The sequence below is a fragment of the Heteronotia binoei genome, chromosome 2 (assembly GCF_032191835.1).
Source record: "Heteronotia binoei isolate CCM8104 ecotype False Entrance Well chromosome 2, APGP_CSIRO_Hbin_v1, whole genome shotgun sequence".
Lineage (NCBI taxonomy): Eukaryota > Metazoa > Chordata > Lepidosauria > Squamata > Gekkonidae > Heteronotia > Heteronotia binoei.
The window spans coordinates 205,131,949-205,145,937 of record NC_083224.1 but is presented as its reverse complement, the minus strand read 5'-3'; the positions used below and the strand labels follow the sequence as shown (position 1 = coordinate 205,145,937).

The 13,989-nt window shown below is 46.3% G+C and overlaps 1 protein-coding gene across 1 annotated transcript in view; it reads left to right on the top strand.

Moving 5' to 3' along the window:
- The window catches only part of LOC132567480 (scaffold attachment factor B1-like), a 63,282-nt gene extending 52,457 nt beyond the window's left edge, over window positions 1-10,825 (top strand). Inside the window, exons 25-27 of the mRNA XM_060233156.1 lie at window positions 696-799; window positions 1,362-1,428; window positions 10,485-10,825. Of these exons, the coding sequence (XP_060089139.1) occupies window positions 696-799; window positions 1,362-1,428; window positions 10,485-10,611 (298 nt within the window). The 3' untranslated portion in view covers window positions 10,612-10,825. The remainder of the gene's footprint in view (window positions 1-695; window positions 800-1,361; window positions 1,429-10,484) is intronic.
- The last annotated feature ends 3,164 nt before the right edge of the window (window positions 10,826-13,989 follow it).

Below are 13,989 nucleotides of genomic sequence, written 5' to 3'. Positions count from 1 at the left end.
TGTCTGAGGTCTTCAGCATTGCAGAACTCAGTGTAGGCCTTGGCTTCTGCACCAATGGGAAGCTAAAATAATCCCAACAGGTTCAAGGAACATACGAGTCTTGCTGAATCAGATCTCAGGCTCATCTGGTTAGCCATATGGTTTTGGGAAAGGATGGTATGAAGGCAACACTCCTGACCTGTTGATGGCCTCCTGGGGCCCAGAGTCATTGCTAGACTGCTCCTCCCTTCTCAATGCATGTAAGCCTATTGCTCTCAGTTTATCTTGTGACAGTAAATTCCATCAATTAAGTGCAGAAAAGTTATTTTGTTTGTGTGTTCCTGGTTTACTTTACACTGCACAGTTCTTCCCCTACCTGCCCTGTATTCCTCCACCCAGTTTGTAACGGAGAAGCAATAAGAGGAATCATCTGTAAGGACATTTGGTTCTTTGAAAGGAGTTTGAGTTGCAGTATTTTTGGGTGGTTGTTGGGGGGGAGGGATTCTGCAACTTGCAGTGTAAGCCTTTGTGTCTTCGTGGAAAACCTGAGGTTGGTGCTTGTCCCTGGCACCCAACATTCTGTGAGCCCCTTGAGTCAGGCTATAGGTCCTTGGTGCCCAGCAGAAAAGGGTCTGTGAGATCTGGCCCCTTGTTAGCCTGCTTACAGCACCCCTGAGTCTCCATTTGACCTTTTCTTCTGTGTTTTTCCTCCTCAGAGATGGACGTGACTGGGGAGATCATGGGCGCAAACTTGAGGGTCATCAGGATCGGTCCTGGCAAGATGGGGAGATGATGGGGCGCGACCATGAGAGATGGCAAGGTACTGGATCCCAAGTGAAAATGAGGAAGACTCTGGAACCCCTTCCTTAATCACCTTTCACTTTGCAAGCTTAGTCCAGGTGATGTGTTTCCAAGCCAGACTACAAGAGACTAGTCAATGACTGTTTCTCCGTATAAGAAAGATCTCTTCCTCTCCTTACTGAGGTCCTGGGTTTGCTAATTTCCCATTTTGCAGACAACAGAATTTGACTCGTAATGTGAGGCTGTCTGGCTGATCCATACATGTTCTTCTTTAAACTTCCTCCGGTTGAGCCCCATTCAAGTAGAACCATAGAGTCACAGAGTTGGAAGGAGCCATACAGACTACCCAATCCACCCCCTGCTCAGTACAGGATCAGCTGAGAACATCCTTGACAAGTGTTTGTCCAGCCCCTGCTTAAAGACTGCCAGTGAGGGGGAGTTCACTGCCTCCTTAGAAGCCAGAGAAGATACTGAAGCATCCGCAACAATCTCCTATTAGCTTTGCACTCCTGTTAGCTAATTTCTTCTAATTTGCAAGAAAAAGAAAGACTGAATAACAACTCTTGCTTTTCCTTTGTTAGGTGGGGATCGGGGCATTCCTGGTCCAGCAGGCCCTAGTCCTGCAATGGGCAGAGGAGGAATGTCTGGGTAAGAGTGTGGAAATGGTCCTTGCTATCCTCTCCATCTCTCTCCCCTTCTTCTGAGAAGACAGTTTGCAAGGGCCTTGGATTGTGACAGACATTTCACACCATTGAGAGGGAAATTGGGCAGCTTTAGAGAAACACAGGTAGATGTCACAGAAATCGTGGCATTTTAGAGGGGGTTTGTTTAATAGAATCATAGAGGCAGAGTTGGAACAGGACATACGGACCATCTAGTCCAGGGGTGGGATTGGCCAGCATGGCCAATGGGTGGGATTGATGGGAGTTGTAGGCAGAAAACATCTGGAGAGCTACCGTTGGCCACCCCTGATCTAGTCCAACCTCCTGCTCAATGCAGGATCAGCCTAGAGCATTCCTGACCAGTGTTTATCCAGCCACCGCTTAAAGATTGTCCAGTGCACATTTCAAGGAAATCAAGTGTATGCAGTACACAGATTGTACATACATTTACTGTAGCTTGTATGCAGGGAGTTTTGTGTGAATACTAAGAACATAAGAGAAGCCATGTTGGATCAGGCCAATGTCCATTCAGTCCAACACACTGTCACACAGTGGCCAATATGTGTGTGTACACACAAACACACACACACACATATATACACACACACACACACACTGTGGCTAATAGCCACTGATGGACCTCTGCTCCATATTTTTATCCAGTCCCCTCTTAAAGCTGGCTATGCTTGTAGCTGCCACTACCTCCTGTTGCAGTGAATGCCACATGTTAATCACTCTTTGGGTGAAGAAGTACTTCCTTTTATCCATTTTAACCTGACTGCTCAGCAATTTCATTGAATGCCCATGAATTCCTGTATTGTGAGAAAGGGAGAAAAGGACTTCTTTCTCCATCGCATACATAATCTTGTAAACCCCTATCATGTCACCCCGCAGTTGACGTTTCTCCAAACTAAAGAGCCCTAAGCGTTTTAACCTTTCTTCATAGGGAAAGTGTTCCAAACCTTTAATCATTGTAGTTGCCCTTTTCTGCACTTTTTCCAGTGCTGTAATGTCCTTTTTGAGGTGCGGTGGCCAGAATTGTACACAGTATTCCAAATGAGACCGCAACATCGATTTGTACAGGGGCATTATGATACTGGCTGATTTGTTATCAATTCCCTTCCTAATAATTCCCAGCATGGTGTTGGCCTTTTTTATTGCAATCGCACACTGTCTTGACATTTTCAGTGAGTTATCTACCACGACCCCAAGATCTCTCTCTTGGTCAGTCTCTGCCAGTTCACACCCCATCAACTTGTATTTGTAGCTGGGATTTTTGGCCCCAATGTGCATTACTTTGCACTTGGCCACATTGAACCTCATCTGCCACGTTGACGCCCACTCACCCAGCCTCAACAGATCCCTTTGGAGTGCCTCAAAATCCTCTCTGGTTCTCACCACCCTGAACAATTCAGTGTCATCTGCAAACTTGGCCACTTCACTGCTTACTCCCAACTCCAGATCGTTAATGAACAAGTTAAAGAGCATGGGACCCAGTACTGAGCCCTGCGGCACCCCTCTGCTTACCATCTTCCACTGCAAAGACTGCCCATTTATACTCACTCTCTGCTTCCTATTAATTAGCCAGTTTTTGATCCACAAGAGGACCTATCCTTTTAATCCATGACTCTCGAGCTTACTAAGGAGCCTTTGATGAGGAACTTTATCAAAAGCTTTCTGGAACTCAAGGTAAACAACATCTATTGGGTCCCCTTTGTCTGCATGTTTGTTCATCCCCTCAAAGAACTGTAACAGGTTAATGAGGCAAGATCTTCCCTTATAGAACCCATGCCGAGCTTTCCTCAATAACTTGTGTTCATCAGTGCGCCTACTCATTCTGTCCTTGATAATGCTTTCTACCAACTTTCACAGTATTGAAGTCAGACTGACTGGCCTGTAATTTCCCGGATCTCCTCTGGAACCCTTTTTAAAGATGGGGGTGACATTTGCTACCTTCCAGTCCTCAGGAACGGAGGCAGATTTCAATGAAAGATTACATATTTTTGTCTGGAGATCCACAAGTTCAACTTGAGTTCTTTCAGAACTCTTGGATGTATGCCATCCAGACCTGGTGACTTATTAGTTTTTAATTCGTCAATCAGTTGTAGGACCTCCTCTCTTGTCACCTCAATTTGACTCGGGTCTTTCAACACCCCTTCCAAAATTAGTGGTTCTGGAGTGGGCAAACACTTCTCACCTTCCACAGTGAAGACTGAAGCAAAAAAAGCATTCAGCTTCACAGCCATTTCCCTATCCTCCTTCAGTAATCCTTTTACTCCTTGGTCATCCAAGGGCCCCACTGCCTCCCTGGCTGGTTTCCTGCTTCTAATATATTTGAAGAAATTTTTACTGTTGGTCTTTATGTTTTTTGCAATATGCTCCTCATAGTCCCTTTTTGCCTGCCTGATCACAGTCTTGCATTTGATTTGCTACAGCCTGTGTTCCATTTTATTAATCTCACTTGGACTAGCTTTCCACTGCTTAAAGGAGTCCTTCTTACCTTTTACAGCATCCATTACTTTGTTTGTTAACCATGCAGGCCTTTTCTTATACCTGTTTGTGCCTTTCCTGACTTGTGGTATATATTTTATCTGAGCTTCTAGGGTTGTAGTTTTAAATAGCCTCCAAGCTTCCCCAAAGGTTTTGACTGTATTTACCTTTCCTTTCAGTTTCCTCTTCACATGCCTCCTCATCTCAGAGAATTTACCCCTTTTAAAGTTAAACATTGTTGTGCTAGTCTTGGTGAAATCAATAACATTATGGCCACTGCTCCCAAGCAGTGCAATCACTTTTACATCTCTCACCAAGTGTTGGGCATTACTTAAGGACCAAATCCAGGATCTCCCCACCCCTGGTAGGTTCTGTGACCTGGTAGATTCTGTGCTCCACAGCACAGTCATTGAGAGCATCTAGAAACTCAATCTCTTTCTCTCAACCTGAACACATATTGACCCAATCAATCTGCGGGTAGTTAAAATCACCTATTACGACACAGTTTTTACGTTTAGCCGCTATCTTTAATCCTTCCATCGTATTATAATCATCCTCTATCTTTTGATTTGGTGGGCGATAACAAACTCCCATAGTTAAATTTCCTTTTGGGCCCTCTATTTCGACCCAAAGCATTTCTAGAAGGGAATCTAATTCTTTGACCTCAGTCTTACTGGACTGTATACCCTCTCTGGCATACAGAGCCACCCTACCTCCAACCCTTCCCTCCCTATCCTTCCGATATAACTTATATCCAGGAATCACCGTGTCCCACTGATTCTCCTCATTCCACCAAGTTTCTGAAATTCCACAATGTCTATGTTTTCCCCCAACACTAAACATTCCAACTCACCAATTTTACTTCAAACACTTCTAGCATTTGTATACAAACATCTATAATTTCCCAGGCAAGTTAGGTCCGCAACCTTCCTCCTGCTGCCTCGAGACTTTGGCAGACACTCCATAGTGTTTGTCACCATCTCAGTGTACAACTCTGATCCATTACCCGGTAGAAAAGTAACAGCTAACCCTTCATCTCTTTGAGATGAGTCCTCCCGAACCAGAGACATTTCATCTCCTGTCGGCTTTCCCCCAAGATTTAGTTCAAAACCTGCTCTGCCAACTTTTTGATTTTAAGCACCAGCAGCTTGGTTCCATCTGGGGACAAGTGGAGACCGTCTCTTTTGTACAGCTCCCGCTTGTTCCAGAAAGCATCCCAGTGCCTAACAAACTTAAACCCTTTCTCCCTACACCATTGTCTCATCCACACATTGAGACTTCTAATTTGTGCCTGTCTCTCCAGCCCCGTGCGTGGAACAGGTAGCACTTCTGAGAAGGCTACCTTGGATGTCCTGGCCTTAAGTCTCTTGCCTAGCAGCCTAAATTTTTCCTCCAGGACCTCACGACTGCATTTCCCCACATCGTTGGTGCCAACATGCACCACGACCACTGGCTCCTCCCCAGCACTGTCTATTAGCCTATCTACAACAAGCGTTCACACCTCTACCTTCACACCAGGCAGGCAAGTCACCATACGGTCAGTACGTGGTTTTGCCACCCAGCTGTCTACTTGCCTAAGGTCAAATCACCAACTACCAAGACCCTCTTCTCTCGCTGCCCAGAGATGGTTCCTTGGCGCAAAGGATACCTGCTCACCAACTGAAGAAGAGGTCCTTCTGAGGGGGCATTCCCCTTATCCTCAGCACAGTGCCCTGTTCCCTCTCGACCCTCATGCTCCCTGGCAGCAACGGGGCTGCCACGTTCCGAGTGGGGCTCATCTAATACGTCCCCGAGAGTCTTCTCTGAGTGCCTAACTGACTGTCTCTGCTTCTCCAGGTCAGTCAACTCGACCTCAAGGGTACGAACTCGTTCCCTGAGGACCAGGAGCTCCTTGCATCGAGCACACACCCAAGACTTCTGTCCTGTGTGCAGATAGTCATACATGTGACACTCAGTGCAAAACACTGGAAACCCCCCACCCCCCTGTTGGCATTCTACCTTCATGATAGCATTTTTTAAAATATACAGTCCCCTTTTAAATCCTGTTTATGTGGCTCTCCTTATTTTATTGGGAACACAAGGAAAATAGGGATCTATTTTTGTGTATGTTTCTCCCATTGCCTCGGCGGGGAGGGCGGGATACAAATAAATTATCTATTGTTGCAAGACAGGGCCATTGCTTAGCGGCAGGACATGGTCCCAAATTCAATCCTGTCATTTGCAGTTAACCCTTACCCAACCATCTCTTGAAACTCGGGCCTGGTTAAAGGCTTTTCCTCTTGATGTTAAAATTTTACACACTAACATCCAAGAGGGCTCTGTTTAGTCAGAGAGAACTTATGTTCCCATTGGGATAACCTTGTCAAGCAGTGACTACAGTTCCTCAGTCTTTCCTTGGATGCCCTTTACTCAGTTACTAGACAGGAAGCCATAAGAATGATCAAGAAATGTCTATTTAAGTATGATTTTTAACAGCGCAATCTGTAGAGCATGTGTTTGTTCTACTCAATTTGCTGATATTCTTCCACCTGGAGAGCTCCTTGATTATGGCTCATATTTGACTGTACCTCGCTATAGGTGTGCCTTTATGTTGGTGTGCCTTAATGTCCTACCCTCTAGAATTTTTCAAGGGAGGTCTCTTAAGAAACCATCCTCTGATAGAGTATGCTACTGTAGTGCAGGTAATGCAGACGCCCTGTATCATGTGACCTTTGAACGCAATAATTCCTGAGTCTAGAAATCTTTTAATTCTTCCTTTGCTCCAAAATATAGATCTTATGGATGCATTACCTCTTATTAAACGGTAATTACAGATCTGTCACTCTTAGCTGTGAAATCTTACTTATCTGTGGTAGATTTTCACATCCATTCAAATTGGGTCTAGCTTTTTCTATCCTTTATATAATAAAAAGTTCTTTTGTCTTGACAAAACAGAGTACCCTGATTGGTTGGGATTGTGCATCAAACTTTGGCCCATCAAACCATCAACTGCTCTTGCTACTGGCCCCAGGACAGACGAGGTTTGGCCCTCTGGGGAAGGTGCTAGGCATGACTGCTGCTAGGGAATTAACCTTGCTTATCTCAGTAAAAAGCAACCAAACTTGGTTCTCTCAGTAAAAGGCAGCAGGGGAGGCCCTTTCAAGCTCTTTTTGGCCTTTAGAGTATAACTCATTGGTTGACTCCACTCTTCTCTCCTGCCCGAGTGGCTGTTGCTAGCCAGCCAGGCTGATTCTGTCAGTAAAAGGCAACCAACCTTGGTTTTGGCAGTTTCTGGCTCTCCCTACTCTCTTATTGGCTAAGCCGCCTGTCTCACTGCTTTACAGTAAGGCCGTTGAGGCAGAACTCATTGAGGCCAGTCCTGACTTAGGGATGCCAGTTCCAGGTTGGTGGGAAATTCTTGTAGATTTTGTGTTGGAGTTTGATGAGGGCATAGGAGTTAGAGCTTCAGAATGGGATCTGCCAGACCCAGGTTCTTGCTGTGGAAGCTGGTTGGGTGATTTTGGACCAGTCACAGACTTCCAGCCTAATGTATCTTGCAGGGTTGTGGTGCAGATCAGAAAGGGGAGAGAATGATGTAAGCTTCTTTGATTCTCCTCCCTCCCCACTGTCCTTTTCCATTGTAGAGGCTGCAGAGAGAGGGAAGGTGATGGAAAGCTGAAGTCAGAGGGGCAAATAAAGGGAAGGAAGTAGGGTTGCCAACTCCAGGTTAGGAAATTCCTGGTGATTTAAGGGGTGGAACCTGGAGAAGGAGGATTTGAGGGGGGCTGGGACCTCAGGCAGGTACAAAGGCATAGACTCAACTCTCCAAATAAGCCATCTCCTCCTGGGGTTGGAGATCACTCACAATTATAGCTGCTCTCCAAACGGCAGAGATCAGCTCCCCTTGAGGTGGGGAGGGGGATAAGTGATTGCCTTCACTTGGGTGAGAAGACAGCAGTAGGGGGGGGCACTCACCCAGAACCTTTTTCTAGAGCCCGTTGTATTTTTCTCCATGATAGGCCTTATTCCTAGTGTTTGAATAATCTCCTTAAAACTAATCAGTTAAGAAGCAGTATGAGGTAGGGAGAAAGTTGAAAAGATTTGTTAGAAAGTAGAGAAACCCTGGAGAGCCACAACCAGTCAGAGCAGGCAAGACTGATGGACCAATTGCAACTCCATGTGCTTCTGTGGCAGTCAGTTGACATTCGACTGGCATGTCATTCCTATTTCTGGATCAGGCCTGTTTTTGGTCTGGTCAGTGAGGAGGCCTGACCTGGCGAGTTACAGTTTTGTCACCCTTCTCTGCTGTCTTTGCCTCTTGACCTGAATTGCCCAGCAGCAGGGCCTGATCTCATGCTGTTGAGAAGCAGTGTGTGTGCGCGAAAGAGAAAGAGAAATATGCCAAACATGTGTCTATCTTTCCTCTCCTTCCATGGAGGGAGAATATTAGCTGGATAGGCAAATACCTACATAGCTGACTCCACCCAAATTGGATTCAGTCCAATGGTGCACAAAGAAAACATAAACAGCATAAACCTTCCCCAAATATTTGCTGACTACAAAAGTAAAGCTGTGCCAAGCTTTCCAGCTAAAATGACGATACTATATCAGAGCATCTTCCCTCACTCTGAGCATTTTGGGGTGGGGAGGAATACACTGAATTAATTAGATTTGTGAGCACATCAAAAGCAAACAGTTAGACTCTGACCTGGATAGCCCAGGCAAGCTTCAGATTTTGGAAGCTAAGCAGAGTAGGCCGTGGCCAGTATTTAGGTGGGAGACCTCCTTGGAACACCAGCAGTCAGGAGGTAGGGACAGGCTTTATTCAGCCACCTCTCTGAATTTCCTTCATGTCTCCAGTGTCTAGAGATCGCCTTGACTTCCAAGAGCACACGCACACTCACACACACATATTTTTTTGAAAAGGCAAACAACTAGATTTGAGTCCAGTTAACACCCTAGAGAGCAACAAGATTTCTGAGATGAGGTTTCGAGAATCGAAGGACCCTCTGATTCTTGAAAGCGGGTATCCAGAAGTCTTGCTGACCTCTTACGGTGCTACTGAACTCAAACCCAGATGTTCTTCTGGAAACTAACACAGATAAAAGAAGTCACTCTTCAGTCTAAAATAAATAAATAAATAATGACACTAAACTAAATAACTGTATTTTGCTACCCCACTTCCCACCTCTTGAGTGCCCTGTCAGTTTAAGCTCTGAGCACCTCAGAGAGCTTTATTTGCATTTGTGACAGCTTGAAATCTCCTCAGCTGGGAAGGCCATCCAAAGCCATGTGTTTGCAAGAAAGTAAAACACAGTTCTAATCAACATCCAGTTTTTTGGTTTGCTCAATGAAAGAGACAGTAGCTGTGTGGAATCAGTGTTTATTGTTGTTACGACCCTTTATCCTGCCTTTCTCTGACAAGGGCAGATGATAATGCATTTTACAGTCTAAAAATCACAGCATGGTATACCCAGAATGACTGCAATGATTCACATGATGCCCCCATCCCCCCACCCCCACTGACATTTCCAAACAGCCTCTGCTTTATATAAATTTAGGAAGTCAATAATGTTCTTCTGATGTATTCAGGAAGGGTATTTCTTCCTGAGTCACAGGTTACAGCCAGAATTTTTTTTAATGTTTTATGTCTGGGGTGGGATGGGGTGCTGGGGTGCATTGGCACCTAAAAGAAGGACTGCGGAGGGGCTGATTTCAGAAACTTGCAGGTTAGAACAACAAGGAGACATTAAGAACATCAGAAGAGCCTGCTGGGTCATACTATTGGTCCATCCAGTCCAGCATCTGGGTTCACGCAATGGCCATCTAGATGCCTTGGAGGGCCAATGAACAATGAAGACTTGGAGAGCCAATGAACAATGAAGCCTCTTCCTGATTGATTAGATCAGGAGTCCCCGACCCTTTTGAGCCTGTGAGCACCTTTGGAATTCTAGCACAGCATGGTGGGCACAGCCACAAAATGACTGTCACAGGAGGCACAGCCAACCATGACATGCCTGCCATATCTTTCCATCCCCAGTTGAAGATGCTTGTGTTGTGGTGGCAGCTGCTGTCCAAGCAAGATTTTTAACTCTGAACCCAGCCAGTCAGGTCTCCAGTAGCCAGTCAGAAGCCTTGCTGGGCAAAAGCCCCACCTGTCCCTACCCACCTTCTAAAAACACCTGGAGGATGCCAGGAAAGGTGTCAACAGATACCATGGCATCCACAGGCATCATGTTGAGACCTCTCGTTTAGATGATTGGGAGTCGCTCATATCTTTATTCAGTAAATTGTGATGCTTCATAAGCACTGTTGGTTTCAATGGGATCTCTGAACGCCCTTCACACATGGCTGACTGGTGTTGTTCTGAAGTGAGTGGGGCCCTCACTCAGTCTGTGGAGGTCCTGATCATGTTGTAAATTCTCTTCCCTGCTGCCAGTGAGGTTTTATCCTCTGTCTTGGGGTGTTGTCAGTGAGGGGCGAATAGATACAGGTTTCTGAATAAGAAGCCAGTCCCCATTTGCCTTTGGAGAACCGGAGCTCCAACCTGAAGCTTGTGTTTTTGTTCATCAGGCGTGGTGGGTTCGTGCAAGGCGGAGCCCAGAACCCGGCGGTGCCGGAAGCTGGTGTACAAGGCGGCTTCACAGGCCAGGACAGACCAACCCGACCCAATGACACTCGTTTCACTCGGCGCTATTGAAGACCCTTCTCCCATTTAATGCAAGAACGTCATTACCGGGGTCATCTCCTTGGACTCTTGTCGAGAAAAGGGTTGAACCACAATGCCCTATTGTAGCTTGCAGATAATGTGAACTCCAATACTCCCTCCTCATATGTTTTTGTTTGGCTACCACTTGCTTGTTTCAGAGGAAGCATTCCATTTTCCATGAATAATAAATCTCTGTTGTGCTCTGCGCTGTGGGTTCTGATGGGTAAAAGTGGGGTCCTGTGGGTTGCCTGCTACTGTCCCATGGTGACCATCCCTTTGGGAGTGAAACCTGTCCTTCACATGTGGATTGAACTTTCCAGAGAGTTCCTTAACTGTAGTCCAGTTTGGGCACACCACTCTCTTGTTGGTTGCTTTTTGCTGCTGAGCCTGCACCAAAGATGGGAGTCATGGAGCAATATTGGGCGGGGTGGCGGCAGCATCTTTGTGGATTTACATGCACGAATATAGAGCCTCAGGGACCAGTCCCATGAAATGCATTTCTGAAAATGATTTGAACCCACATCCAATTAGCATTCAAACCTGCACATGTTTGCACCAAACATAACATGCTACACAAATCTTGTAAACTTTAAATGCACATGATTTTTTTTTCAAATTGCAGATCATCCTGCAGCTTTTTTGACTGACTAATTTGAGTTTTTACCTGACCCTGGAGTGGTGAAAGAAATGGCCTGCAATTCCATTTTTAAGGAAAAAGACAAATCTTTGTTGCCCTTGTGTTTAATCCTGATTGGCCCCTTCTCTACCTGGAAGTGTGGGCTGCAGATTGGAGGCCCTGGTCTCAGGGTTGGGGTCACTGTTGTGGAACACATGATGATGCGTGGTTTGTGTGGCCAAGTACCTCTCTACCCCCTCCCAGACAAATGTCAGGAGGATACAACATGAAATCTTAATTACCAGGGGCGAGGAAGGAGAGTCCCATCTACTGGAGTTTGTTACAGTGGCTATCCAAATATCTAGAAGGCTATGAGTAGAGCTCCTTGACAACTAGCGTTTGCAGGCAGATTGCCTCCAAACATGGAGGTTCCATTTAGCCTTTGTGGCAGTGTTGATTTCTCCTATGCATTTGTCCTACCCCTTTTCACAGTCCTCTGAGCTGGTCTCTATTACCCCCATCCCACGGCTGTGAATTCTGCATGTTAATTTTGCAGGGTGGAAGCAGGTCCCTTCCGCCTCTGCCCAGAGACTGCTGCTGCCCCTCAGCTTAATTTGGTGTCTCTCGGGATGGAGGGGCGGGTAAGGGAAAAGTGACATTTCCACCTTCTGCATGATTTTACAAGCCACTATCATGTCTCACCTTAAGTTTTAATTTTTTTAAAAAAAATTGAAAAACCTTAAACCTTTCTAGTCTTTACCAACTGGGAACTTTACAGCCTCCTCTGCCAGGGAGGAGGGGAGCAGGGTATGCAGCTGTTGGGGGGCATGGCTCCAACCTTTTCTTGCTGCCTCCCTTGCAGGGTTGTTATGAGGGCGAAATGTCATGACATGAGAGGGTCTCTCACCCAGAGCCCCTTAAGAGACCCTGACTTTGCAGTACTTTGGGAGCTTTCCAGCACTTGGAACTGGGGCTGGCGAGCAGCAGAGCTATTTGAAAATAAAGTCCATGGTCCAAGGAGTTCTGGCCAGGTTGTGGTTTTTGAACAAGCCAGCACATCATGGGTTCAAATTTCTGCTCTGCCCTGAATCTCATAGAATCATAGAGTTGGAAGGGACCTCTAGGGTCATGTAGTCCAACCCCACTGCACAATGCAGGAAACTCACAAACACTTCCCCCTAAATTCACAGGATCTTCGTTGCTGTCAGATGGCCATCTAGCCTCTCTTTAAAAACCTCCAAGGAAGTAGAGCCCGCCACATCCCAAGGAAGCCTGTTCCACTGAGGAATCATTCTAACAGGAAGTTCTTCCTAATGTTGAGCCGGAAACTCTTGATTTAATTTCAACCCATTGGTTATGGTCCTACCTTCCAGGGCCACAGAAAACAATTTCACACCATCCTCTCTAGGACAGCCCTTCAAGTACTTGAAGATGGTGATCATATCACCTCTCAGCCGCCTTCTCTCCAGGCTAAACATCCCCAGCTCCTTCAACCTTTCCTCATAGGACTTGTTCTCCAGACCCCTCACCATCTTCCTCGCCCTCCTCTGGACCCGTTCCAGCTTGTCTATATCCTTAAAATGTGGTGCCCAAAACTGAAAACAATACTTCAGGTGAGGTCTTACCAGAGCAGACTAAAGCGATACCATCACATCATGTGATCTGGACACTACACTTCTGTTGATACAGCTCAAAATTGCATTTGCCTTTTTAGCCACTGCATCACACTGTTGACTCATGTTCAGTGTATGATCCACTAGGACCACTAGATCCTTTTCGCACATATTACTGCTAAGACAAGTCTCCCCCATCCTATAACCATGCATTGGATTTTTCCTACCTAAATGCAGAACTTAATATTTATCCCTGTTAAAATTAATTGTATTGATTTTATCCCAGTTTTCCAGCCTGTCAAGGTCATCCTGTATCCTGTTTCTGTCTTCTACTGTATTTGCAACCCCTCCCAATTTAATATCATCTGCAAATTTAATAAGCATTCCCTCGTATCTCTTCATCCGAATCATTGATAAAGATTTTGAACAAAACAGGTCCCAGGACAGATCCTTGAGGCACTCCATTTGTCACTCCTCTCCAAGAGGATGAGGATCTCAGTGGATGACTTTAGGCCTGTCCCTCTCAACATACCTCACAGGGTTGTGGGAAGGAAGAACTAACTGTGTTCAACTTGAGCCTCGTGTGGGGAAAGCTGCTTGCACTTGTGGAAGGGATCCATCCTTAGCTGCAGCCCATTTGATCTTTTAACTAGCTGGAGGAAGGACTGGCTTGGCTGCCAAGCACATGCCTTGCAACCAGGGCCGGCCCTAGGGTGTGTAGAGTTCCTGGCAGACCAGTCACCCCCTGCCCATGGTGCTGCTCACCTCCCCTCTTCCGCTGCTGCCCCTCCACCCGTGGAGGACACTCAGAGCGATACAGAAACTGCGCCGGTCAGGAGCCCTCCCCGCCCCTTTCTGATGATCGGATGCTCAGAGGTGCTGTGCCGGCCAGGAGCTCTTGCAGGGCAAAATTTGGGCTTTTGCCTATGGTGCTGGGCCAGGAGGGCCCAATTTGGTGCCCTCCCCATCTTGCCTAGTTTCCCTAATGGGAGGTCTGGCCCTGCTTGCAACTGGAAAGAAGGTTCAGCCCCAAGCGGGTAAGAAACATTTCTAGTATCCCAGTAAGGAAAGATATGAGGGGAGCTGCTGCTTGTTATTGTAGGGAATGCTAAACCAGATGGATGGTCACATTAGCTTTAC